The sequence below is a fragment of the Drosophila takahashii genome, chromosome 2R (assembly GCF_030179915.1).
Source record: "Drosophila takahashii strain IR98-3 E-12201 chromosome 2R, DtakHiC1v2, whole genome shotgun sequence".
NCBI lineage: Eukaryota > Metazoa > Arthropoda > Insecta > Diptera > Drosophilidae > Drosophila > Drosophila takahashii.
This window is the reverse complement of record NC_091679.1, coordinates 32,426,771-32,452,891: the sequence shown is the minus strand read 5'-3', so window position 1 is coordinate 32,452,891 and position 26,121 is coordinate 32,426,771. Positions and strand designations below refer to the sequence as shown.

The window sequence follows — 26,121 nt, the reverse complement described above, 5'->3', positions numbered from 1 at the left end:
TAAGGCTCCCATAGGAATATTCAAACATATCTAAGAAAATTCATTGTTACTTTGTAGGAAGTAGGCGTTTTAATTCTTGACTACTTAAAAACAAAATTCAAAAATAGAAACGCTGAATCTGGAATCCCTGGAACTGCAACGAGTGAGTATTACTTTATCTGCAAGGGTATATAAGCTTCGGATGGCCGAAGGTAGCTTCCTTTCTTGTTCAATATATTTTTACCTAAATTATACCTTTCGAAACAAATAAATACAGCCTTTATAAAAAGTTGTACAAAAAATTATTTTTTAATATTGAAATTATTTTTTTAAGTTATTTTCATTTTGGTCCTGAGAACCTATTTATCTTTTGGAAGTATTTTACAATATATTTCAAAAACTTTTTATTAATATAACGGTTTCAGCCAGAAAAAAAAACAAAAACTCAGCTCATCTTAACCGAAATTAGACCGCTTTTAGTATTAGAAGTACGGTAAAACTCACCAAAGTGCAATTATTTCGAATTAAATTAAAAGTCGACGGTTAAGTATGAGAAAATGGTTGGCTTAACGAGAGCTTTCAATTAATGTTACCAACAAATCTGTCGGCAGCTGCAACTGCATAGTGAAACCTAGTCCCTTCTCACTTGAGGATTTGTGGTTTTCCATATTACCCAGTCCCCTGGTTACTGAACAATTTCCATATTATTCCAAATCCGAATCGTTGCCTCAAGTGTTTTTGCGCAAAAAACTGTAATTTTTATTCATTTCCAGGACGCAGTCTGAAGTGCCTGCTAAACGATTATTAGCAATTTGATATAACTGCATGTAAGTACAACACGAGAACAAGTCAACAACGGATTCGCCTACACACACACCCACGCACGTGCGGCCACTTACATAAGAGGATGTCTGTGTGGGTGTGTGTGCGACAGCTAACAGTGGAAAATCACTTCAGTTAACTAAATCCTCGCAACAACCATGCGCCGACTGCGACGCAGCAGCGCAGCTTCCTCAGAGAGAGCGAAAGAGAGGGGGAGAGAGAGAGAACAGCCAAAAAGGACACTGCCAAAAGCAGCCATTACGGGGGGCGTGGCTGAGCCAAGAGAGCCAATCAGAAGGCGAGGTCCTGCGAGCAGAGGCGTCGACAGCAGCAGAGGCTGCATAACGACGAAGGGGGGATGCAGGACGAAACCAAAAAGGAGGCGGGAGAGTTAAGCTCATTGCCATATTTTCGCTATGCTCTCTTTTGAATTTACTTTACTAACAAAACATGACTGTTGGGAGGCAAAAAGGAAATTGTTTTATCAAATGGGTTTCCTTACGCTTTTTTATTATGAAATTAATTTCCAACATCGTTTCGCAGTCGTTGACGTTCCACTTCCCCACATCTCCACTCGTTGGCCATTTTCCAGTCGCACTCCTCCCCCCTTTCACCATTTTTCCCTCCCGCCTTTGAGCATGTGTTTACTCTAGTTTTCCTTTGGAGCTGCCTTAGCGTTCCTACTTTCGTTTCATTTCGTTCGAGCATTTAATGGAAATGTTTGCATAGCCATCTTCCCCTCTTCCGTTCCTTTCCTTTCCCTTCTCTTCGCCCCCCTCCGTTTTGTTTTTTCCCCCACTCCTCTGGCAAAGGCATTATTATGCAAATCTTGATTATGAATTTAAGCTCGGCAGACAAATTAAATTCATTTGCCACTCGAATGGCAGAGATCCTCAAACTTTTATTTGATTACCTTTGCCTTCATTTAGCTATAAAGTTCAAAATGAAACGTAGTAAAAATAAAATTTATAAAATAATGAAACTGAAACTGTTGCCTACATTTTGGGGCAATAATGTCAAGATTTTGAAAGTTTTTTATTTAGTAGTTTTCTTGGGACCAAAAAATTAAATTGTTTGTTTTAGTCTAGAAAATTAATTTCTTATCTCGGTTCACGACAATTAAAAATGTATTCTAACTAATTTTTTCAGCCATAGCTATTAGGCCTTAAGCCAGCTACGGGTATTTATAGAAAAATATAAATCGATCTCCGATCCCAATATTCAACATTGCAACATTTTGTTCCACAATTTTGTATTATTTGTATAGCCAATAGACAAGCATTTGCGTAGCTAAGAGTATGTGTGACATATGTTATTTAGTTGTAAGTGCAATGAAAGAAAAAGATAAAATCGATGGGCATTTCTGGTCAACACTTGATGGGCTTCTCCTCGCGGAGTGTTGAGTTCAGCATTGGCCAAATCGCAACAACAAATTAATAACTTGATAGGGGCAATAAAGGCACTTGAGTACAACCTTATCCCTTGTCGCCTTCATACCTGCGGATGTAACCCATATTTTGACCGTCTTGGGGGAGCTCCGTAATATGTGAGTGGTGTCATAACAGACAGTGAAAGTTACTCAATGCAATGGAAGCACCTCCGGCAAATCGATAGCACTGAACTGCAAGGGTATCAATTAAGAAGTCTTTCAATAAATGTAACAATAAAAAAAAAAAATTAACCACTAAACCATTCAACGTAATAAAAATCATTTTATTCTATTCCGAATTTTTTTAATTTTCGGAGAAATGGCACTAAATGGCCAGGTAAAACCAGCTAGAACCAGGTGGTTTTCTCTGCCCTCTTTTAAGCCAAACCATGCAGACCAGTGTAATCGATACGAAAATCATACTCAAAATAGAATGGCCACTAAGTCAGTTAGCAAGAATGTTCGCCCGCTAATTGTAAAATCAGTTTAGGCGCACTTTTCAATGGACTCAAATCGGGCGCTGCCAACGCGGAATATTCACAAATAAGAAATTATTAAAAAAAATTGATTTATAAACTTTTAATTGATTTTTTGCGTTTAATGTCCGGTCAGTGAGGCGTGAGTTTGGCTTGGATTACAAAGCAGTCGATCCCAACCTGAGAGGATGGTTCAGTTCCTGGGAAAACAGAGCGCCGCTGGTGGTCAGTGTCCATTATGTGATTTCATGACCAACTGCTAATCAAATTTGCAGCTAATCCGGAGGGAACATGACCTTGATGGAGGATTTAATGATCTATAAACGGAATACTTCTTGGATATAAATAATAATTTTTAAGATTTCAGAAATACATGTTTATGACTCAAAAAAATTTTTTTTTTATATTAAAATTTTATTTCTAGCCTAATTCTTTTTTCATTATAAATAAATAAAATTTTGTTAATTTTTTTTTGTTAGCATAAATTTTATCGATTTTCAAGGTGCAAAAAAAGGGTCAAAACATTTTTAAAAATAAAATCAGTAAGAATATTTTACTTTTTTTTATTGCATAGCATAGCATTGTTTAGTTTCAATTCAATTTAATTCAACTATTTTGATTTATTTTATTTTTTGAAAATTAAATGTGATTGTAACCCAGCCGACACATTCTGATCAAAAAAGGAGTTAAAAATCAACTTTTTAGAGTCGGCCGTTAAAAAAAAATGGTCCTTTCTTCTTCTAAAAAGTTATAAGGCGTCACTGTGCGAAAGTTATTTTGTTAAAACGAATTTTGTTCATAAGAACGATTTAAATGCTATATTTGGATTATGAACAGGACATCTTTTTTAATTTTTCTAATTTATTTTTTTTTAAACCACTTATATTCCATTCGCAGAACTAATTCACATGGTGACGCTGGACAAGACGGGCAAAAAGTCCTTCGGCATCTGCATAGTGCGCGGAGAGGTTAAGGACTCGCCCAACACCAAGACCACCGGCATCTTCATCAAGGGCATTGTGCCTGACAGTCCGGCGCACCTGTGTGGTCGCCTCAAGGTGGGCGATCGCATCCTCTCGCTCAACGGAAAGGATGTACGCAACTCCACTGAGCAGGCGGTCATCGATCTCATCAAGGAGGCAGACTTCAAGATCGACCTGGAGATCCAGACATTCGACAAGAGCGATGACCAGCAGGCAAAGTCAGATCCGCGGAGCAATGGCTACATGCAGGCCAAGAACAAGTTCAACCAGGAGCAGACCCCCAGCAACAATGCGTCCGGAGGTCAGGGAATGGGCCAAGGTCAGACTCAGGGTCAGGGCATGGGTATGGGTGGCATGAACCGGCAGCAAACGATGCAGAAGCGAAATACCACATTCACGGCTTCGATGCGTCAAAAGCACAGCAACTATGCTGATGAGGATGACGAGGATACCCGCGACATGACCGGTCGCATTCGCACGGAGTCAGGCTATGAGGTGGGTTAACTTATACTCCATTAAATTTCCAAGTCAGCATACATGACTAATAACCCTCCTTTAGATTGATCGCGCCTCCGCCGGTAACTGCAAACTAAACAAGCAGGAGAAGGATCGCGACAAGGAGCAGGAAGATGACTTTGGCTACACGATGGGTAAGCATCCTCTGGCCATAAAATCCTATATTCACACAGCACGTAAATGCCATTCCCAGCTAAGATCAACAAGCGGTACAACATGATGAAGGACCTGCGTAGAATCGAGGTCCAGCGCGATCCCAGCAAGCCACTAGGACTCGCCCTCGCTGGGCACAAGGATCGCCAGAAGATGGCCTGCTTCGTGGCCGGCGTGGATCCCAATGGAGTTTTGGCCAGTGTGGATATCAAGCCGGGCGACGAGATCGTCGAGGTGAACGGCAATGTGCTGAAGAATCGCTGCCACTTGAACGCCTCCGCGGTGTTCAAGAACGTGGATGGAGACAAGCTGGTGATGGTCACCTCCAGACGCAAGCCCAACGACGAGGGCATGTGCGTAAAGCCCATCAAAAAGTTCCCCTCCTCGTCTGATGAGGTATGATATTATAAATTGTATAAATGATAATTTTTCTCAAATATTTACCTGATATAATAATTAATTAAGTAAGTAAATTAGGTTCTCCTCTGATTGAGTGTTCTTCTCCTTTCCACAGACCAAGTTCATCTTCGACCAGTTCCCGAAGGCGCGCACGGTACAGGTGCGCAAGGAGGGATTCCTGGGCATCATGGTCATCTATGGCAAGCACGCCGAAGTGGGCAACGGCATTTTCATCTCGGATCTGAGAGAGGGCTCGAATGCCGAGTTGGCGGGCGTTAAAGTTGGCGACATGCTGTTGGCCGTTAATCAAGATGTAACACTGGAATCCAACTACGATGATGTGAGTCTTGAAACTATCTAATCCAATAGTTTTTATCCCTTGACTTCTTGACCTTAGGCAACTGGACTGCTAAAACGAGCCGAGGGCGTTGTGACCATGATTCTATTGACTCTCAAGAGCGAGGAGTCCATCAGGGCCGACAAGGAGGCGGAGGAGAAAAAGAAAGAGGGTGAGCATTGGCTTTAAGAAAGGTCATCTAGACAACTCTTTAAGCCTGATAACCCACAGAGGCCAAGAAAGAGGAGGAGAAGCCTCAGGAACCCGCCACAGCCGAGATCAAGCCCAACAAGAAGATTCTCATTGAGTTGAAGGTGGAGAAGAAGCCGCTGGGCGTAATTGTCTGCGGCGGCAAGAACAACCATGTCACGGTGGGATTTCTTCGTTTTGACAATAATTTAAATAAATACCTAAACTTAATCTTGACAGACTGGCTGTGTGATTACCCACATTTATCCGGAAGGAGTAGTGGCAGCCGACAAGCGACTGAAGATCTTCGACCATATTTGCGATGTGAATGGTAATGCAACCCACGTGGGCGCCATGACGACACTGAAGGTCCATCAGCTGTTCCACACCACATACGAGAAGACGGTCAACTTGACGGTCTACCGCGCCGATCCGCCGGAGCTGGAAAAGTTCAACGTGGACTTTATGAAGAAACCCGGGAAGGAGCTGGGCCTCTCGCTGTCGCCCAACGAACTTGGATGCACCATTGCGGACGTAGTACGTATTTGACATGAACAAGCAACTAGTATCTCATCACTGAGATTGCTTTCTTTGTATAGATACAAGGACAGTACCCGGAGATCGACAACAAACTGCAACGCGGCGATATTATAACCAAGTTCAATGGCGACTCGCTAGAGGGCCTCACGTTCCAGGTGTGCTACGCCTTGTTCAAGGGAGCCAACGGCAAGATATCGATGGAGGTGACCCGGCCCAAGCCCACTCTGCGCACCGAGGCACCCAAGGCCTAGAGACGATCCTCCTCCTCCGATTTCGAAGCAGTGTAGCATTCAATAAAACGATCCGAAAGTTCTAATTCAAAACAATCTTGTTTTCCGTTCTGGGTTTATTTGAAAAGGAAACTCCTTAGGCTATAGAGCTTGCATTGGATGCGATACGGGGCCACAGATCAGCGCATTCCTTGGCCACGGGACCAGTGATGGCCGAGCCCTTCATTTCGCCCTTGTTGTTCACTATCACCCCGGCATTGTCCTCAAAGTATATAAACACCCCGTCCCTCCTCCTGAACGGTTTGCGCTGCCGAATCACCACGGCAGGCATGACCTGAAAATAGAAGGAGATATGAATTAGTTATTTTGTCATAGAGTGAGATCTAAAGAAAGGTTAGGAAAAAATTATTAGCTAACCAAAGTTAGTTAAATAATTTCAGTTGATAGTGTTTCTTAAATGATAATTTTCTGGTAAATCCAATTAATTTTGATTAAACAACAAAAATGTAATATTTTCATGGGTAAGAGACATTTTGTGGCACGATAAATTAAGACTACAGTTTAAGCCATGAAAATGTACGGGAATTCAGAGCTTATGCCTACTTTAGATGAGTAAAAGGCCCTGAAAAGTGGTATGCTTTTTTGTCTCATAAAAATATTAATTTAAATTATCGTAAATTTACTAACTTATAGCATTCTAAAATATAAAGCAAAAAAACAAAACATTATATTTAACTTTTAATTTACTATTTGTAATCATTGATTAAAAAAATATATATAAAAGTGAGGCAAAAACGTGTTTTTAAGAGATAAGCTATCTATGCCGGCAAAATAACATGTGGAAGATACTATAGGTGAACATTTTTATTAAAGGAAAATAATAAGCTGTCCATACTACCCTATAAATTACTTAAATATTTAACAAAAATAAATAACAATTTGTAATACTAGAAACAATTAGATGAAAGATTTTATTTCTGAACAGTTTTGTAAATTCAAATAAAAAACTAAAAATGTTGGCATTTAGCCATATGAAAATCTGGCCGGTAAAAATAATAATAAATCAAAGGAAAATATGTTTAAAAAACAACCTTATTTTACGCTCTAATCATAGATAGCAGTTAAATAAATTTAAGTTAGTTGAGATAGTTGCTAGATTAATTTCTTTCATTCAAAAACAAAGCAAATTTCATTCACGAAAAAGCACAAAAACAAAGTGGGAAAAAACGTGTTCACTAGGTGGGTTGTTGGCTCGTAGCACGCCTAATGGCTAGCGGGTTTTGGGTATACTAAATTTGCAATCCCCGGAACGACACTCACCTTTTTCCGGAGCTCGGGCTTTCCCTTCTTGACGGTGGCCACGAACATGTCGCCGACGCCAGCGGCGGGCAGACGGTTCAGGCGACCGCGAATTCCGTGCACGGCGATCACGTACAGGTTCTTGGCTCCGGTGTTGTCGGCACAGTTCATCACGGCGCCCACGGGCAAACCGAGGGAGATGCGGAACTTGCCTCCCGCGGTACCTCCACGTCCTAAATGGAGACACAGAAACACACAAATTAGTCTGGTACTCTCCACCACTCGGCGGCGTCACATTTTTCACGCCTCAACCGCACGTTCCGAATCGGATTTTTACCTCTCTTCGACATTTTGCTGCTCGCGGGCTGGTTATTCCAAGATTATTCGCTAGTTTGCCAATGGGATGGTTCAGTTATTAGCATTAAGAAAAACGTGGAGAATTTATTCTACTTACTTCGCCGGAAACGAAAACGAAAAGGAGGGAAATACGGTGTGACCGGGCGTCTACCGTCAAAATATACCGCGAAATATCGACAAAATAACCTAATTATAACCAAGAATATGTGGGAAATGGAGGATAGCTTGGCTAGAAATCTAGCGTAGACTCAAACCGTCTTCGTTTCTGGGCAAAAGAAAACAAGTTGGCACGGCTGGTCATTCTAATGGCTTGTTCACACCACGCACCGCAGCATAATCAGCGTTTAAAAGTAAAAACGGGCCAAAATTGTCTTACGTGTGCTCAAAATAATTATACCCGTTACTCGTAGAGTAAAAGGGTATATTAGATTCGTGCACAAGTATGTAACAGGTAGAAGGAAGCGTTTCCGACCCTATAAACTATATATATTCTTGATCAAGATCACTAGCCGAGTCGATCTAGCCATGTCCGTCTGTCCGTCCGTATGTCTGTCCGTTTCTACGCAAACTAGTCTCTCAGTTTTGAAGCTATCTGCTTGAAACTTTCCCAAAAGTCTTCTTTCTATTGCAAGTATAAGTCGGAACCGACCGGATCGGACAACTATATCTTATATAGGAAAGATAAAAAAAAAGTTAAAAAATTCTAGCTTCGGTTTTTTTTAAAGTATTACCTTCTACTCTTGGGGATATTAAATTTTAAATATTTCTGAATTTCGAATTAAATATTTAAAAAATCGGACGACTATATCATATAGCTGCCATAGGAACGATAGGAAAATGAATGGGAAAGTAATAGGAAATAAATTTGAGCTTCTTTGCTTTTTATTGTATTCTCTTCTACTCTAGGACATGGCTCTTTTTGAATGTTACCGAATTTTAATTTTATAGCTTATAGCTGCCATACACTCAGAAAATGAATCGCCCTGAATTTTAGAAAATCGCCTATGGATTTGCTTCACTGGCGATTTTTTTCTTTAAAATAAAAAAATTTTCTACTGGTAAAGAAAATTTTCTTCCAATTAATCAAAATTCATTAAATTCAAGAAATATTCCAGAAATATAGAAAAAAATCGCCAGTAAAGCAAATCCATAGGCGATTTTCTAAAATTTTTTTTTGAGTGTAGGAACGATCGAAAAAATAATGGGAAATTATTTTGAAACAAATTATAGCTCCGTTGGTTTCTATTGTATTCTATTCTACTCTAGGATATGATTTTTTTTAATATATCCAAATTTCTAATTAAATTTTACAAAAATCGGACGACTATATTATATAGATGCCATAGGGAAGGATAGAAAAAATAATGTTAAAATAATACGAAATTTAATATTTTTGTGATTTGTAAGTTAATAGGAATGATCTGCAAGCGTATATAAGCTTCGGCTGGCCGAAGCTAGCTTCCTTCATTGTTTTATAATAAAATTTCTAGTTTTGTACTCCTGCGAAATATATTTTTTTTGCTTTAAAAATTGGTTTTTTATTTGTTGTGAATTGTGTTACATTTTTATTGCGGATTTAAACAGAGTATCTATATTATTATCCTTTTGCTCCTTGTACTGGCGCTTGATGGCAGGACACAACGGCATGGGACACTTCTCCGCCTGACACTTTACAGCATGATAGCAGCAGAGGGCGGCCACTTTTCTGCAATGATGGCACGTTTTTTTGCTCTGACAGTTCTTCCAGTGCTGCAGGAGGCGTTTTATGGTCTTGCAAGAGGGTCGAGGGCAGTTTTTGCATTGGGAAGCGTGAATCAACGAGTGGATACATTTGTCATAAAATATTCTCCGTTGCTGGTGAGCCGAGGCGTGATAGGCTTTAGAAATCCCGTTTGCCATATTTTGCAGTTCCTTAAAATCAAACAGAATTAAAAATGTTACGGTCGATTGAATTTTTTTTTAAATGTATTTAAATTAAATACTAACCACCAATAATTGTAGCCAAAATCAACAATTGTTACTGAACGTTTTTAAAGTCCGTATCGTCTACGCTTGTTGAATTCTGAATTGAAACTGAATTCCTTTCTTCAAGTCCTGACTTGGGATACTATTGTGAAATGTTTTTTACGGCCTGGACAGGGATCAAACTGCTACCTGAGCGGATCAAACAACACCACATGTAAGCGATACCATTTTGGGTTAGACACGCTTGTGTATTTGTTTAGCACAGCGTCCTTTTAGGATTTTAGATATTTATGGTTCTTGAGTATAGATTGCAGAGTCTAGACTCTAGAGTCTATGTACATAGATAAGTACATATGTACATGAACGGAGCTCATAAAATTGAGTAGTTTATGGCCGGTTTGACTGGGGCTCATGTGGTGGGCATTTCAGAGAAATCTACGTAACATTAGTTGCATCCTGAAGTCCTGCCGTCCCTGTAACCAAAAATTCATCAGTAAATCATCGAATTTAATAATTTAATAATCCTCAGTGAGGAAATAATGTATTCAAACGTTTTTCAAATTTTCTTTCCACCTATGTATTTACCCCAGTCAATAATGTGCCCAAGAAATTAGGAATTTATGAATTGGTGTACAAATATTAAACCGCCGTGTGGGACATAATTTTTTTTTCCAATTTATTACAGTCATATAGACCTTGTTTTTATGCTTACACATAACAAAAGGTTACCAAGCATAATTAAGATTATTTTTTAATGTGTAATCTCTCCTGGCCTGCAGCAACTCCCGCTCAGCCTTCAGTCAGTTGGTTTATCAGTTCGTGGCACTAGCTAAAACCTCACAGTTGGAAATCTTATTGTTTTTCTGCTCGAGAATAAGTTTAATCTTCGCGCAAAACCAAACGGGACACTCCTTCTCCACACAATGTTTTGCGTGATAGCAGCAGACTATTATGAAGTGATTGCAGAGGGTGCAACCTCCCTTCGCCTTGCGCCGACACTCCTCCACATGATGAATCACGCGCTTCATCTTGTTGCACTTGGTCAGAACGCAGTAGTAGCATTTCCTGGCGTGGTCCAAAGACTGGATAACGTTCTCGATATCCGAATGTCTCTCGTGGATCCTTCCGCGTTGCGCCCGAGCTGAGTCTCGATAGCCGTGAGAAACCCCGTCTGCCATAGTTTTTGGAACCTTAAAATTAAAGAGAATAAGATAGATACTCATATGTATTAAATGATGGTCCATTGGATATTCAATATTGCATTTCCCGTTGGTGTTTTCATAACATTAAATGCTAACCAAAATAACATGCTAACATCAACCAATTCTACAATAAATATGCTTTATGACTCATGCGAAGAACTTTTTTGGTGAGCATCAGAATAGAAATTGCGTTTCACAAATTTTGTTCGGTATGTACAATGTACATTGTACATATGTACATTAGGGTGGACTTCTTTAAGGTCAACTGAGCTCAGCATCTTAAATGGTAGGTTTCTGTGTCCAATAAATTTATGCGAAAACAGAAAAATTTTATTTCATCGTTTAGGCGGTGCGCAATGGCCCTAAAGTTTCGCTAAAAATTAAGTGTAAAACTAGGAATTTACCCCATTTCATTTCTTGTCAGATTTTAACATGTCAACTTTTTGGTTTCGCTCAAATAACAGAGTCAAGTAGAAGTTTATTTCAGAAATATTAACAGTTGGACGTAGCCTAGCCAGTAGAGCTTCTGTCTCCGAACAAATAGGACCGAGTTCGATCCCCGGCTCACCATTTATTTTTATGACTCACAATAAAATAGAGATTCTATTTTACAATTTTGAAGATTAACTATCACTTTTGCGTTCGCCAATAAAAATTTTCGTCAAAGGATACAACGATATTGACTCTTATTTTTCACAGACCGTAATATTTATAAGTTGTACTCTAAAAATCCTTGATTATTCGTTATTATTGTTATTTTTAAGTTGTAATTGTCTCTTAGGGACTCGAATTTTATCAACAACTTCATCCCTTGTTAAAAAGCTCTGGAAAGTGATTAAGATACTTTTTAAAATACTGTCAAAGTATAAAATTAAGTCTACGGCATCTAGATGAATCTGAAATATGCGTTATAAACTTTAAACCCGTTGCGCACCGCCTAGAACTAATTATTTTTTACTTTTTCTTTTTTTAATGGATTAAGGATACAAAAAGGCTATATATGAAGGGGTGAAAGCATGGCCTTAGAAATTTCATACAAAATAAGTCCACCCTAATGTACATACAATGTACTTACTTGTAAAGGAAATGAGATTTTATTTCATAAATTGTTGAAAATAATTGGAGCAGCCGTGTATGACTCAGATTTTTTTTATGAGAATAAATTCTTATATTGAGAACCGCACTTTTAAGTGGTCCACAGTCAACTAATTCAAAAATGCCCCTAAGTCAAGCTTTTTGTCATATGCCATATTCTCCTTATCTTTTTCTTTTGCTTACTTTTTTCTGATATTTTTTTTGCGCTCTTAAAGTTGACTTTTTTTTCAATTTCATCTGCTTATCAGTTCTATCCATGGTGGAACTATACAAGGTGATCTCGTCGCGAGAGCTGCCCTCTTTTGAGGACGTTATTTGTGTCAGTCTCTATCTAGCTATCTCATTCTATCGCCTAAGAGAGACAGAGAGGTAAACATATTTAACGTCCTCAGCAGAGCTGACGAGACCACCTTGTATAGTTCCACCATGGTTCTATCAAAAATGTATAATTTAGGCAGAAACATGGATGTATCCTCAAGTACTGTAGACAAAGGAAAATCAGTAGATCATTAAAAAACGTACGTTTTATTTATGAATTGCCTTATTGGCAATAAATATAATATTTATTCCGTGGGAATAGTAGTCAACTGAGTGAGATGTATTTACATATACGGCATTACACAATATTCTTATTTTGTGGCTGCTTGGTTTTCTGCTTAATACGATACTTAATGTTGGCGCAAAACGGCATGGGACACTTATTCTCCTGGCAACTTTTTGAGTGATAGCAGCAGAGGGCAATGAGTTGCTTGCATAGGGAGCATCCTCCAATCGTCCCGCGCTGACACTTCTTCGAGTGCTGCACCACGCGCTTCATCTTGTTGCATTTGGTCAGGATGCAGTTGGAGCATTGTACGGTGCACATCAATGACTGGATACAACTTTCGATCGACTTCATGCGTTGCGCGCGAGCTGCGTCTTCATAGCCGTGAGAAACCCCGTTTGCCATTATTTTTGGATTCCTATAATTAAAGATAATAAACGATATTTACTGTTCAATTTATTTATTTTAAATTCAAAGTATTTGCAACACAGAATGCTTCTATGACTCATGCACAGAGCATCAGAATAACAATAAGAACATGTGTAATTGCGTTTCAAACACTTGTACTTACGCACAAAATCAGATTTATTTTTAAGAATTGGTTAAAATGCTTTGATCCACAGTTTTTGAGCCGGATTTATTCTATGAAAATAGGTAGATATTTAATACCGCCTTTTTGAGTGGCAGTCTCATTATCTTTGTTTGCTAAGTATTACTGCATGCTAGAGTGTGCGAAACATATGTTGTTTTCAAGACATACTCATACATAATAACCTGTTTCCACTGGTACGACCAGCTGATCCAAGTTTCTTGACCATTAAAATGTCACGCAATGAAACAAAGTTAAAAAAGTTAATAAAATTTTATTTTAATTTAGTTCTTTCTTTATCCATGCTACTACAAAGACTTGATTAAATAAAATTAATTAAAAAAACAAACGGGATACTCTATAACTTATAAGTTACAAGGCAATTAATATATTTTAACCTTTTTGTTGTGTTCAGGGAATCTGATCAGTTGCATACTGAAAATTATTGGGAGATTAATCTATGTATTTTGATGATAATATTTCTTTGAATTGTATTTTTTATTTTATTTTCTCCTTGCTCCAGTTCACTTGAGGAGCTCACTAACTTTTGCGCTCACTGTACTCGGAACTAGTTCAGCTGCATACATCTATGTATGCTCCCTGGAAGAAGAAGCACAGAACCAGCTGTTTCTTCGCTATTATCAACTGTTGATTGCATTGCATTGTTCGAGTCACTTCGCCCATTCGGAGGCGAGACAAAGAGATGTGAAAAGGCCCGCAGAACATTCCAAAACCTGAACTCCGCCCACCAAAATGCATTCCGCCCAGGCGCAGGCTCAGGCCCGCGATAAGATATTCAAGAATTGGAGGGGGATCAGCGAGGTGACCATCATCAAGGAGGTGGCCACCAAGGGCGAGCACATCGACCTGTGCATCGAGTACTGGGCGCAGAAGAGGAAGATCCCCGTCCCGGAGTACCGCCACTACTTCTACGACGTGGTGCAGGCCTATGTGCAGCGCCTGCTCTCCGAGCGACTCGTTTGCAAGGCGGAGGATGTGATCCGAAATGTGGACCGGGATGTCAAGTGCTTCTTCTTCCAGTTCGCCTGCGAGTGCCAGGACGAGGAGTTGTGTGAATTTGTGCTGGATCACCTACGCAGTCGGGAGCCCTTGATGTACGAGCAGGAGGAGCCAGTGCTCGCCTATCACTGGTCCCTCGTCCAGCAGCTACGGGAGTGCGGCTCCCTGGTGGCCAAGCACCGGGCGCAGCTGCCCCGTGTCCACATAGAAGCCTTGATGACTCTACCGGAGGACGCACTCCAATTGCTCCTCGTCGAACTGTACTTCGCCAATGGCAATGAATCTCTGCTGGGCTCGCTGTCCAAGAAAATGGTCTGGCAACACTTGGTGGATAGTGACCAACAGGCGGAGCTCCAACGCTGGTGTCGCTGCCAGGAGGAGGGTTTCGAGGCCCAGGAAGAGCTGACTCCTTTGGAACAAAGCTTTGCCGCCTGGAAAATAGATGACACAATGTACGAGTACGCCCTGGAGCAACTGCAGCAGCCCGGCGAAGTGCTGAGAAACTTCTTTGCCCGCGCGGGATACTTTTTCACCGATGAGTCCGGGGACATTCCAACTCTGCTGCGTCGCCTTTGCACCATGGAGTGCTTGGGAAAGCACGCTGATCTCCTCAGCCGTCAGCCTCTGGCTAAATATCTGCTGGATCGCGGCCAATACCCGCTGCTTCTCATGGAATGTGTGCCTGTCGCCGCGCTGGAACAGCTGGCCGGCACTGAGACCCACCAGGAATCCCTCATCAACCTAATCGTCGATTTAAAAACATATTCGCTGACCGAGAATGAGGGATTCGAGTTGGTAAGCTAAATATTTTTCTAATATTAAGTCGAAAAAAATCAGGAATGTGGTTGATTCATTATAATTTACACATATTCCAAGTTTGGTTTTTTTGATAATCTATATTTATAATCCTCAACTATTCTTCTATTATGCCTTACAATCTTCGATTACTCATTTCAATATTCTTTCAGATTTCCAAGAGCGTCCAGGCGTACTTGGAAAAAACTCATGATACAGCCGACTCCTTTGAGGGGCATCCGCTGCTCACCTTCTACGACTTTCTGGGTCAGGAGCCAAGTGTCCGCTCGCTGGAGGGATTTCTCGCCTCTACAAACTTGGGTCGGGTGCCCTATCTCAAATCTTTGATTGCTCGTTTCGATCACGGACCGACGAGCGGCAGTTCCAACTTGCCCACAGCCCACGATCTTTTCCTGAAGTTTAAGCAGGTGAATCTACCACTTTTGGCCACCGCTGGGCATGGTGAGCTGGTCAGCTTTTCAAATGCGCGTCTCTGTCAGCGATATGCCAGGAAATCTCAACTGAATTACACCCATTATCTGAAACAGCAGAGAAGCGCTTATGCCGTGTATTACCTGATCACCGAGCAACTGCAGCTTTATGGTCAGATCACAAAGACGCAGCTTTTCCACGCCTGTGAGACGGTTACCCAGATGGCACTGCAGCATGCTGGGGATGAGGAGCTGGTAACCCATTGCGTTGCTTGCTGCGAGATGCTGGGCTTCGATACCCAGCAACTAAGGAGTTTTCTACTGCTCCAGAGGATGTTACCAAAGCCCCGAAGCGGAGAAAGTTACTCGGAGTCACTGGCTGAGTGGGATCGGGATTTAGTGCAACACCTGGAGGCAAATCCCAAAGAATTCCCCTTAGAACTATATCAATCCCTGATGCGACTGGCTGTCAGGGATACTCCTGGAAAACTTCCAGTAGCTTTGCTCGAATACTACGCCTCCAGAAATGACTGGTGGCACTTGCTCCTCATCTTTCAATACTTCGATCTTCCGTTAAGTGAACTCAAGAAGCTCTTGCCGCACTTTAAATCCTCCCCAATCGGTGTGCATCTGCTGCGCGCCTTGAGTTTCGAATCCTCTGGCGATCGCCAGCACAAAAGAAGCTTCCAAAGACCGCCACGTCGGAGCGGGGAAATGCAAACGAATTCCTCGCAGGAAACGATGACCAACTCTTCGCACAGTTCGAACCAAGATTCCAGCATGCAGCAGCTCCAGAGGAATACGGATCAGTCGTTGTGCACTCTGCTAACTCACACAGCTCGACAGGATATATTTGCCATTATACTGTGCAGCACCAATAGTCTGCCAGATGAAATTATTCCCAGCACAGCAAAGTTTCTGGAGATGATGGTGGGCAATACGCCGCACTGCAGTAGCATCAATCTCTTGAGGCACTGCATCCGACAGGAGCTGCCTATCCTGGCTGTGCTGGCGGTCGCACTTAGCGAGCAGAACCGCGATTGGTGCTGGATCGTTTGGCTATCGGTGACCAGTGGTCAGTGGAGTAATCAACTGCCGGAGGCCTCCAAGGTGCGAGAGGAGAATCGATCGGATTGGGTGTGGTCTGTCATCCGAGGGGCTGTAGCTGGTGGACATGTGAACGCCCTCCTGCATAGCCTAGAAATCTTTCAGCCCGTGGGTATACATATTGTAAATTACTATTCGTTATAATTTAGCCATTAATTCCCTTTTTAGGAGTGCAAGTTTACACATCTGTGCCGCTTTCTTCAGCTGACAGCGCACCAGGAGGACTTCAGCGATGCCACAATCGTTGAGCTACGCCAGTTCTTCTTTAGCTGGAGCCAGAATTCAGTCACTCTGCCCCTTTGCGGTGCTCTGCCCAGAAAGCAAGTGATGCAACGCTCCATTGGCTTGCTGATCATCCAACTACAGTCCAATTTTGACTGCATACTGCAGCAGCAGCGATTCCTTGACTGCATCTGTCGCTCGGATGTGGGCGATATTTGTGATCTGCTTGATTTCTGTCTACTACATAAAGTTTTCGGTGTAGCCGCCACCTGGCTGCGCGAACTATCCATTGATCTGGAGCAGCTGGTGAAGAAGGATAGCTTAGAGTACAGACGACTGGTGGATGCCCTCACAGAAGCTCGAGCCTACGAGGAAGCTCTGCAATTGGCCACCTTGCTGCAGTTGCCGTTAAGTGATATTGTTTATCGCAAATGGATGGCGGAGCTGGAAGCGGGAGAATTAAGACCCCATCAGGAGTATGAAAAGGAGATTCAACAGCACGCTCTAGCACCCGCCATTCTAGTGAACTTCCTGTTGCAAGCCGCTTCCTCGGTCAGTCAAGTCGGTCTGCGACGATACGAGCTGCTTCAGAGTACGCTGGGTGTGATCAAGCAGCATCATCTGTTCCCCAATGAATCCTTTGATCGAGATCAGATTGAGTATGATATGGTTTTGTGCTATCTGCAACTGCCGGAGGACCAGCTCTCTCAGTTGTCCATTTACCACTCGGAGTATTTTGAGCAAATCATGCTTCAAGAGCGCTGCGTGCTATATAAATCCTTCTCGGAACTCAAGGAACTGGCCGGAATTGATGACCTCAGCATATCCGATAAAACTAGGCTTACCCCGGAGATGGAAGCCAGACTCATGACTTTATTAAACACGCTTTTGGACAAGGGCGACATTGTAGAGGCACTGCGTCTTCAGGAGCTCTTCGAATTCCGGCCGAACGACCTTAGATTTATTGTGTTTGCGATGGCACTGGCCGAAGGCATGACCAGCATTAGTAATCTGTCAAGCAAGGAACGCCAGCTGCTCGGCGAAATTGAGAAGAGTGCGTTTCCAAAGTTTAATCGAATCACTCTAAACCAAAATGTGGTGTCGCGTTGGGACAGTGATCTTTCTGATAGCTGCTCGGATTCTGTGGCCATGGAGTTTGAAGAGATCCCCTCCAAGGAGAAGCAGCAGACGCTGGACACTTTGCTGGGCATCGGATCAAAGTTGAAATACGGCGTGGAGCTCGGCAGACGTATTGTTCTCGCCTATAGGGCAGCCATGTATCTGGACAAGGAGTACTTGGATGTGCTGCGCACCAAGGATGCTGGTATCCTTTTAAAAAGCGCCGCTGCCGAGGATTGCCTGCAGCGTCTGCTGGTGGTCAGTGATATACAAATATCAACGCGTATGACACCAAAAGAAGTGAGTTTTTGTAATCTTTTCGCATTGCAATCGTTTTATAATCTGTCTTCTTCACACTAACAGATTGCCGAGTGTATAGCCCTGGAGCTGACCACCTGTATTGTACGTCCCCGGTTCTATATTTTCAACGCCAGAGATCAGCCAAGAAATGCTTTGAGGAACGCTGATCTCTGGGGACACAGCATCGATAGAGATTTCCACTTGTTCCTAGAACTGGCTCCCAATTCAACCATGTTGGGTAATTGTTTGCTCGAGTATTGTGATGCCCTAAAGACCTATCGCCGCTACCAGGAGGGAAAGGTATTCGAGGAGACCGAAGCCTTCGAGAATCTTTCCAAGGTTATAAAACTCTATGGGTTGCCTACGCCTTCCCCTACGGGAACATTGTCGGGCATTCCCCAGGTGCTGTCCCACAAAAAGCAAAACCAAATCTACGTTGAGCTGTTGATTAAGGCCCACCTGTGTTTCGTGCACGAGTGCTCCATGGAAGGCATTGTGAGTGTGCTCCAGAAAGCTAAAGTCCTCAATGGGAAGCTGGCCCAGGCGAAATCCTGGTCGCTGATTGTTCGGATGCTGATTGGGATAGCACGTTACCGTGAGATGTTCTACTGCTTCGATTCCCTGATTGAGAACGAGCAGTTCGAGTCTTTGTTGGGACAGTTCGATGAGGATCAGAAGGGCGGACTTCGGCAGGCTATCCTTAGCTACCTAAGAGAATACCAACCAAAGAATGGGAAGGAATTGCTGCGCCTGGCGGCCCTGCACTTCCTCATGTACAAGGAGTTGGCGGAGATGTGGACCACGGAAGCCCAAGAGATAGTAATTAAAATCCAAACACTCGCCGAACAGTCCAACAAGCTGAAATGCTCTCTGGAGGTGCAAACACTTTTGCAGCAGGCCTTGGAAAATTACACACACGCTACGGAGAACTATTTGTTGGACAACAAGCTTTTGCTGGCGCAGCAGAGTGTTTCCCGCGCGGAGCTGATGGCCATGCAGCTGGATCTCTGCAACAAGGCACTGGAAAAGCGGCACAACAATAACTCCAACCATATGTGCGTCAGCGTCATTGGAGTGCGGTCAAGGGAACAGTTTCGGGAATTGGTGAACAGCCATCTGAGGTATGATATATCTGAAGTTGATATAATGTACAAATGGTGTTTACATTTTTTAATTTCAGCGTCCCACAAACACTGATTCTTGGTCGAGCCTATGGTTATGATATTAACTGGAGCGAGGCCATCTTGTCCCAATTTGTAGTGCTTCAAGTAGGCAACTATCTGCAGGAATATCTGTGCCATCAACGTATCAATGACGATGTGATTGAACAGGTGGTCAAGGGGTAAGAATGTATAGTATTCCCCTTGCTTCTCTATATTAACATCCTCTGTATCATTTTTATTTTCGTAGTTACTTGCTGCATACCCAAAGTAGTGCCACAAGTTCTAAACAGGAGGAGTCGCTGATCCAACTAGTGGAACTAATAAAATCGGTGATTCTCAAATACAAGTTGGCTTCGATTTTGGGCTTCAAGTCCATCGTCATGTCCCTGATCAACGAATCCCCAGTTTATTATCTCAGAGATACAAACTTCGGTCGCAGCGAATTCCACACGGCAGGGGATACGTGACATATATACCAATGTGATTTTAAATTGTTTTTATATAACAAATTTAGCACTGAATACGTTACAACAAATATACAATTACAAATAGTTAAACTTTTCAACAAATAGCGGTTCATCGGTTGCTGTGGAAATTGTGGCTGTTGTTTTTTGTGATGCTTCAGTTGCGGTGTCTTTGGACACGGGATCATTCCATGACTGGACAGTCATCCGACCGAAGATCACATAGAACAAGTTGCCTAGGAATAGAACCGCAGAGATGCCAAGGAAAACAATACGCCATTGCGTGCGATCCGACTGAAAATGTAGTTAAGTATACAAGTTAAACAATGAAACTTTATAACTTTCCACTTCAACTTTTGTATTACTTACCTCATTGGTGACCGTCAGTCCAATAATGATGGGTGATATCACCCCAGCCGCAGACATCAAGGTGTTGCTAATCCCAAAGAGCAGTCCGGCAAAGTTTGGCGACAAGTCCACGTGGTTGAGGGAGCTACCAATAGCCTGTCCGGAAATGGCGGCTGTTGCTGCGACCAGACAGCACATGCTGCCCACAACATTCTTCTCGCTGACGTAGGATAGAGTAACAAGGGCTACGGCCGGAGTCCAGGTGGCAAATGAATTGATGGTCTTGCGCAGGATGGGCAACGAAATGTCCCGACGTCGGGTCAAATATTCAGCCAGGAAGATAAACCCGTAGGACGACATAAGCATGACGACGAAGGGCAGAGCGGAGAGCAGGGCATTAACCGCAATACTGTAGTGGAAAATGCCATGGATGTAGCGCGGAATCTGTTGCATCAGCGTGTAGAAGCTGCATGCCTGACTCATCTTACAGAAAGCCAATACGATAAAGGGACGTGAGGTGAGGATTTTGAGCCAGGGCACTGGAGGAGTCTCTCCCCGATTCACCTGACTCTGCTCCATTGCCAGTTGAATGTGTTTGCGCTCCGCCAGTGAAATAAATCTGCACTCAGAAGGGCTGTTGGCACCGTAACGCATAAAAAGAAGGCACCACACAATTCCCAAGTATCCTGTGGGTTGAAATAAAGATCGATAAATATATCAGCAATTGCCAATGAAACGTGATTTATTATTATGAACCATTAACCAGCTATTATGGTTACCCTCTTCTTACAATATCCTCTTTTCTATCTATATAAATTGCCTAAAAAATTTCTGTATTGCTTGAATATTTTTTGTTGGTCTGTACTCCCCATTTATTTTAAGCACAAATTTAAATTTTTAAACTCACCTGGCACATAGAAGGTGCTGGGCCAACCAAGCGGCGAAGCAGACAAAACGCCACTCAAAGCGAATCCAATTATGGTGCCGCAATCCAAGCCCGTCGTCATGACGCCGCCCAAGCGGTTTGCCTCCTTCTTGGGGCACCACTTGGCCAGATGGGTGTACAGGCAGGGCCACATTCCTCCCATGACGAGTCCCTGGACGAAACGGACGCAGAAGAGCAGCTGCCAGCCGCCCCAGGCCAAGGCGAAGGGCGTGGCGATGCTGAGTAGAGCGGTCAGGAACATGATGGCCAGCAGCAGCATCTTGGCTCCGAAGCGACTCGAGAGATAGCCACTCATCATTTGGGTGCAGCACGAGCCCCAAAAGGGGCTACTAATGGTGTACGACTTCTGCTGCTCAGTCAGCCGATATTCTGGATAATTCGGGTTACTGCTGTTGGCATTCGTGAAGGCCACAATGGCCACGCTCATGTTGAATCGCTGGGCCACGGTCAAGGTGGCGCATGCGAAGAGGAACAGCACCTGCAGGTGACGAATGCCCCATTTGGGAGCTGCGAAAACAAAAGACTTTGACAGCGAACTTGACGCGAATATCGAAATATCCAGCTCACTTTTCACCACCAGGTTGAATGATTTTATCGTCATTGCAAAGCGCAACAACCACTGCGACCGCCTCAAATCATCGAACTGGCAATTTAAAGATTGGCGACGCACGTTAATATGTAGCTGCAACTAGCTATGCTGCGAAACTAGTTTACCCGCCAAATCGGCAAACAGGCTTCACCGAAACTTGAATTCTTGCCGCGTGCCGCTGAAAACGATGCAGCCGAGTTCTAAGCTTATATGTTGGGGTAATCTGCATAAGACTGCAATGAAAGTGAGTCCAGATAACAGAGGACGCAAAAGAAAAGCAAGCTCTGGGTTACACTAGATTGTAATGCTCGCAACAATATAAAAGAAATACAAAAAATTAAAAAAAATATATTCAAATTCAACTTTCAAACTGTTTTCAAAAGCAGAAAAATAAGAAAAATAAAAAAAAAGAGGCGATATTGGTTCTATCTTATAATGTTAGATCTAGCGTAGTTTCTAAATATAACCCAGATAAAATAAAGATTCAACAAAAATTAAACTATTGTAAAGAATTAAAACTTAATCTGTCCTTGGACCTTAGAATCATAAAGCTATTTGTTCATTCAACTGTGCTTCAATAGAAATAGAAACATAGCCTACTTTTCGTCTGATCTAGGCAAAAAAAAAACGTATTACATCTTCACAAATAAGATAAAATTTATCTGAACATTTATGAATGCTCTTAAAATAAATTTTTATTAATTTTTCGATTGATTTGCTTTTTATATTTCCGTTTTCCACTTATGACTTTCCGTTCTAGAAATATCGACATCAACTACTTCAATTGCACTTCGGTGACTAAGATATAGGGAAAATATGAAAAGATTTAAGAACTTGAAATATTACTCCCGAAAGATTTAAGAAGGAAAACAAATCATTTGTCGTAATTTTTAAGCATTTAGATGCTTATCTCATAAGCAGTAGTCAATCATTTTGGTTTATTGACAGTTTTACAAGCTAGTGAGAAGCTATTCTATTTCTATTCCGCGCCCCAATAATTCACCGTCTCGTGGGAGCCAAACGTGGGTATAAAAACAAACAATAACAATGACGGGTGCGAATTGTTCCTGCCGCGGTGGCTGGCGTTAAGTTCTTATCAGAGAGCAAATATACCGCCGGCAGTCGGCCAGGCACTTTATATCAATCGCCAGAGCTAATTACAATCACTTTGGTTCCGGGGCATTAGACTGCTTTTTTTATCAAATGACAAAGCGATCGTTAGGCGATAATTACTGCTGAATTAGCCGCTGATAAGATAAGGCGGAGGGACCTTACTCAACTTAAAAGTAGGCCGGTCTCAGACAGGGATTCCACGATCTTTAATTGCCCATTGATCATAGTACTACTTACGTTACAACCAAAGGTACATAGTTTGTGACTTCTCAACCAACTGAGATATATAGCAACTCACAAATCCGTGAAAATACAGTTAGGAAGCAATAAAACTGTTCCTTATCCATTAGCAAAAACTTAAAATAGAGTCGCGTAACTAGAAAGCCGTTGAAAAGGAGGCTGGACCGATGTAGAGCACACAAAGCTGCCACCCACCATAGATTCCATTCAACAGATATCTCATTGCGAGCCACGAGCAACTAGTTCAAATAGAGCAAAGTACAAAGAGCGGAGAAACAAGTCAACAGTTTATTTCTAAGTATCACAATCCATATATCATATATTCACAAACAGCTGTGTCAAATGTTTTTGAACCCATCGAAAGGGAGGCAGTGCAAAGCACTCAGCCTAAGCTTTGGGCCATTGACAATTGGTCGCATGAGCCCCAATCCAAAATAAATATGAGTGCTTATATACATTTATAAGATAAATTAACTGATTAGATTGCGCCTGCCGATCGGGCTCTTCCTCGATTCGAGTGCCGAAATCACGAGCGATTGGTAACAACAAAGCGATTCAATTGAAAATAATTTACTTAAGCCTTAGCGCTACGGTCACGCCTTATAAATAGAATAAATATAAATTACAGCCTACTTATGTCTTAATACTGATTAACAAAAGCAATTGTTCTTTGGCGGGCACTTTGGCGTCCAGCACTTCCTCCACAAATCACTCGATGGCTTTGGCCGTATACCTTTCGGGCCAACTGATTTGCTGCTCCAGAACGGGATCGATGGGTGGTGCGATCTCTGCGGGCGTGGGTGTACTTTTCTCCTTTTCGCAGGCTGTTTCCGCATCCTTTGGCTGCAGGAAGTCATCGGCATCCCAGGGCTGCGCCTTGGCGGTTCCCCAAATGATGAAGACAACATTGCCCACAAAGAATATGACTGCTGCCAGTCCAAAGACGATCTGCCATTGCCCGCGATTGTGCTGCGAAATTGGGAAATATTTATTAGTATTGTTTTTGATTTGGTTTTGGGTTTTTCTGTATATTTTTCTTCGACGGTTGACTCACCTTATCGGCCACGATCTCGCCAGCAATCAGTGGTGTGAGGATGGGAATAACATTCGCCACCGTATTGCTCAGGCCAATCAATATGCCAGCATGATTGGGTGACAGATCGATGGAATTCAGGGAACTGCCAATTGTGGCCCCACTATTCACGCCCACCGACACGGTCATCAGTACGATGGCCAGGTTTTTGTTTTCCTCGCTGAGAAATCCAATGCCAATGAGGGCGGCGGCCGGGATCCAAAAGGAGAGCGTGTTGAACAGCTTGCGCACGGAGGTCAGCGAAAGGATCTTCTTCTTCAGCAGGACATCGGCAGCCACCAAATAGACGTAGGACAACAGCCACATGGCCAAGAAAGGTAGCGATGAGAAGACCGCATTGCTCTGGATCTCCATGTTGAGCACACCATTCATGTAGGAAGGAATCTCGGCCTGCAGGGTGCTCAATCCGTAGGTTTCGGCACACCGGGTGACCAGCAAGGCGAGGAAGGGCACCGAGGTCCAGATTGCCTTCCAGGGAATGGGAATCGTGCGTTCGTGGAAGTCCTCATTGTGCTCCAGCGAGGATTCAATGTACTTGCACTCGGCCTCGCCAACGAAACGCGATTCGGTGGCATTGTTGGAGGCGAATATCAGCCAGAGGAAGCACCAGGCGGCGCACAGAGATCCGGAGACATAGGAAATGCCCGGCCAGCCCATCGCTCCCTTGGCGATCATGCCACTGATGAACATGGCCAGCACGGTGCCGCAATCCGTGCCCGTGTAGCTGAAGGCGCCCAGGCGATTGCGCTCCTCCGGCGGTGACCACATGGCCAGGTGTTCCGTGACGCAGGGGAAGATTACGCCCTGGAACAGACCCTGCAGGATGCGGATGGCGCAGAACACCTGCCAGCCACCCCAGGTAAGGCACCAAGGGGTCATCAGGCTGAAGACGGCGGTGCCACAGCTGGCCACAAAGAGGACCACCTTGGCGCCATAGCGACGACACAGGAAGCTGCCGGGACAAAGGGTCAGGATGTAGCCCCAGTAGAAGCTGGAGAGAATGTACGACTTTTGTTTCTCCGTCCATTCGAATTCCTGGAAACCAGCCACGTCAGCTAGGAGTTAATCACTCGTTAATCTATTAAAAACTCACCGGAAAATTAGGATTCGTGGTGGCCGCATTGGTCATGGCCACAATGGCCACACTCACGTTCAGACGGGCGATGTGCATTACAGTGAGGCCTAGGAAGAGCAGAAACGACTGCAGATGCCGAACGCCCAGGCGAGGGCCCTTCGATGGTTTATGGGTCATGATGATAGTCCGAGAAGATAGCCCACGGGGAACACTTTGTTTGCGGGTTAACCCGAGGTCTGCACTCCTAGATTGGTAGAACGGTTCTAAGCCCAAACGCCATTGTATTGCCAACATTTATACGACAAGCGAAAGCTTTGAGAGCTTCGGCCGGAACTCTCACCGATATCATTCACATCTACCTCTGTTTGCCCGGGGACTCGCAGGTGAGTCCCCAGAGAGATGGTTCGGTCGCAAACAAGATCGGAGCCACTTTGACGCAACTCCTCGTTCCAGAAGCCGACAACTGACGTATCCGATCCATTGTGCTACTCGTATTCGCCAGCGGACTGAGAAAGCATATGCATATGTTCCTACGTATTATCAGTAAATATTGATGGATTTACACAAAGTGGTAGCTAAAAAACACACACACCCAACACTCCATTTTGCCAGAGACGTGTTTATTTGCCCAAAAGATTTATGGCACGATTATCAACTAACGTTTTTGTTCAGCAGACCTCAAAACGTATTGAAATTAAATCCGAGCCGCCGAAAGCTTAAAACGGAAAGCGGAAAGAGGCAAACTTTACTCGCCACTTGAAGAAACCAAGAGCAGCCATAAATGAATGATTTTATTTATTTTTCGGAATATTATTCTTTATGGCCTTAATCTCGGCGAAACAATGGAACGCGCCTGATAAGCGATGCTACCAGTTAAATAAATAATCAACGAATCGATAATGTACCGAGCAGCCACACGGCCAAAGTATTTATAATGTTTATGTCAATTTATAGAGCTTTATTAAATTAAAGAAAACTCTAATCTAAGCCAA

The 26,121-nt window shown here is 43.0% G+C and overlaps 5 protein-coding genes and 2 long non-coding RNA genes across 7 annotated transcripts; 2 read left to right on the top strand and 5 right to left on the bottom strand.

Moving 5' to 3' along the window:
- Window positions 1-3,591: 3,591 nt before the first annotated feature.
- inaD (inactivation no afterpotential D) lies at window positions 3,592-6,123 on the top strand. The gene is made up of 8 exons (XM_017147603.3): window positions 3,592-4,184; window positions 4,249-4,339; window positions 4,399-4,754; window positions 4,873-5,097; window positions 5,155-5,266; window positions 5,326-5,465; window positions 5,524-5,820; window positions 5,883-6,123. The coding sequence occupies exons 1-8, from the start codon at window positions 3,615-3,617 to the stop codon at window positions 6,072-6,074; spliced, it is 1,983 nt and encodes a 660-aa protein (XP_017003092.3). The 5' UTR covers window positions 3,592-3,614; the 3' UTR covers window positions 6,075-6,123.
- A 10-nt stretch (window positions 6,124-6,133) lies between these two features.
- Window positions 6,134-7,825, bottom strand: RpL23 (ribosomal protein L23). Its single transcript, XM_070213292.1, has 4 exons — window positions 7,807-7,825; window positions 7,690-7,739; window positions 7,374-7,585; window positions 6,134-6,387 (listed from the first exon to the last, which is right to left on the bottom strand). The coding sequence occupies exons 2-4, from the start codon at window positions 7,700-7,702 to the stop codon at window positions 6,190-6,192; spliced, it is 423 nt and encodes a 140-aa protein (XP_070069393.1). The 5' UTR covers window positions 7,703-7,739; window positions 7,807-7,825; the 3' UTR covers window positions 6,134-6,189.
- Window positions 7,826-9,219: 1,394 nt separating this feature from the next.
- LOC123003447 (uncharacterized) lies at window positions 9,220-9,875 on the bottom strand. The gene is made up of 2 exons (XR_006412596.2): window positions 9,696-9,875; window positions 9,220-9,620 (listed from the first exon to the last, which is right to left on the bottom strand). It is a non-coding gene; the product is annotated as an uncharacterized lncRNA (long non-coding RNA).
- A 2,594-nt stretch (window positions 9,876-12,469) lies between these two features.
- Window positions 12,470-13,237, bottom strand: LOC138912273 (uncharacterized). Its single transcript, XR_011417790.1, has 2 exons — window positions 13,087-13,237; window positions 12,470-12,933 (listed from the first exon to the last, which is right to left on the bottom strand). It is a non-coding gene; the product is annotated as an uncharacterized lncRNA (long non-coding RNA).
- Window positions 13,238-13,639: 402 nt separating this feature from the next.
- On the top strand, window positions 13,640-19,822 carry LOC108061410 (spatacsin). Its single transcript, XM_017147558.3, has 6 exons — window positions 13,640-14,919; window positions 15,093-16,565; window positions 16,626-18,098; window positions 18,162-19,219; window positions 19,279-19,440; window positions 19,509-19,822. Exons 1-6 carry the CDS (start codon window positions 13,858-13,860, stop codon window positions 19,726-19,728), a joined length of 5,448 nt encoding a protein of 1,815 aa, XP_017003047.3. The 5' UTR covers window positions 13,640-13,857; the 3' UTR covers window positions 19,729-19,822.
- On the bottom strand, window positions 19,804-21,695 carry LOC108061411 (putative inorganic phosphate cotransporter). Its single transcript, XM_017147559.3, has 4 exons — window positions 21,587-21,695; window positions 20,981-21,526; window positions 20,095-20,759; window positions 19,804-20,019 (listed from the first exon to the last, which is right to left on the bottom strand). The coding sequence occupies exons 1-4, from the start codon at window positions 21,618-21,620 to the stop codon at window positions 19,804-19,806; spliced, it is 1,461 nt and encodes a 486-aa protein (XP_017003048.3). The 5' UTR covers window positions 21,621-21,695.
- A 1,739-nt stretch (window positions 21,696-23,434) lies between these two features.
- Window positions 23,435-25,371, bottom strand: LOC108061371 (putative inorganic phosphate cotransporter). The gene is made up of 3 exons (XM_017147490.3): window positions 25,148-25,371; window positions 24,016-25,089; window positions 23,435-23,930 (listed from the first exon to the last, which is right to left on the bottom strand). The coding sequence occupies exons 1-3, from the start codon at window positions 25,304-25,306 to the stop codon at window positions 23,670-23,672; spliced, it is 1,494 nt and encodes a 497-aa protein (XP_017002979.2). The 5' UTR covers window positions 25,307-25,371; the 3' UTR covers window positions 23,435-23,669.
- Window positions 25,372-26,121: the final 750 nt, after the last annotated feature.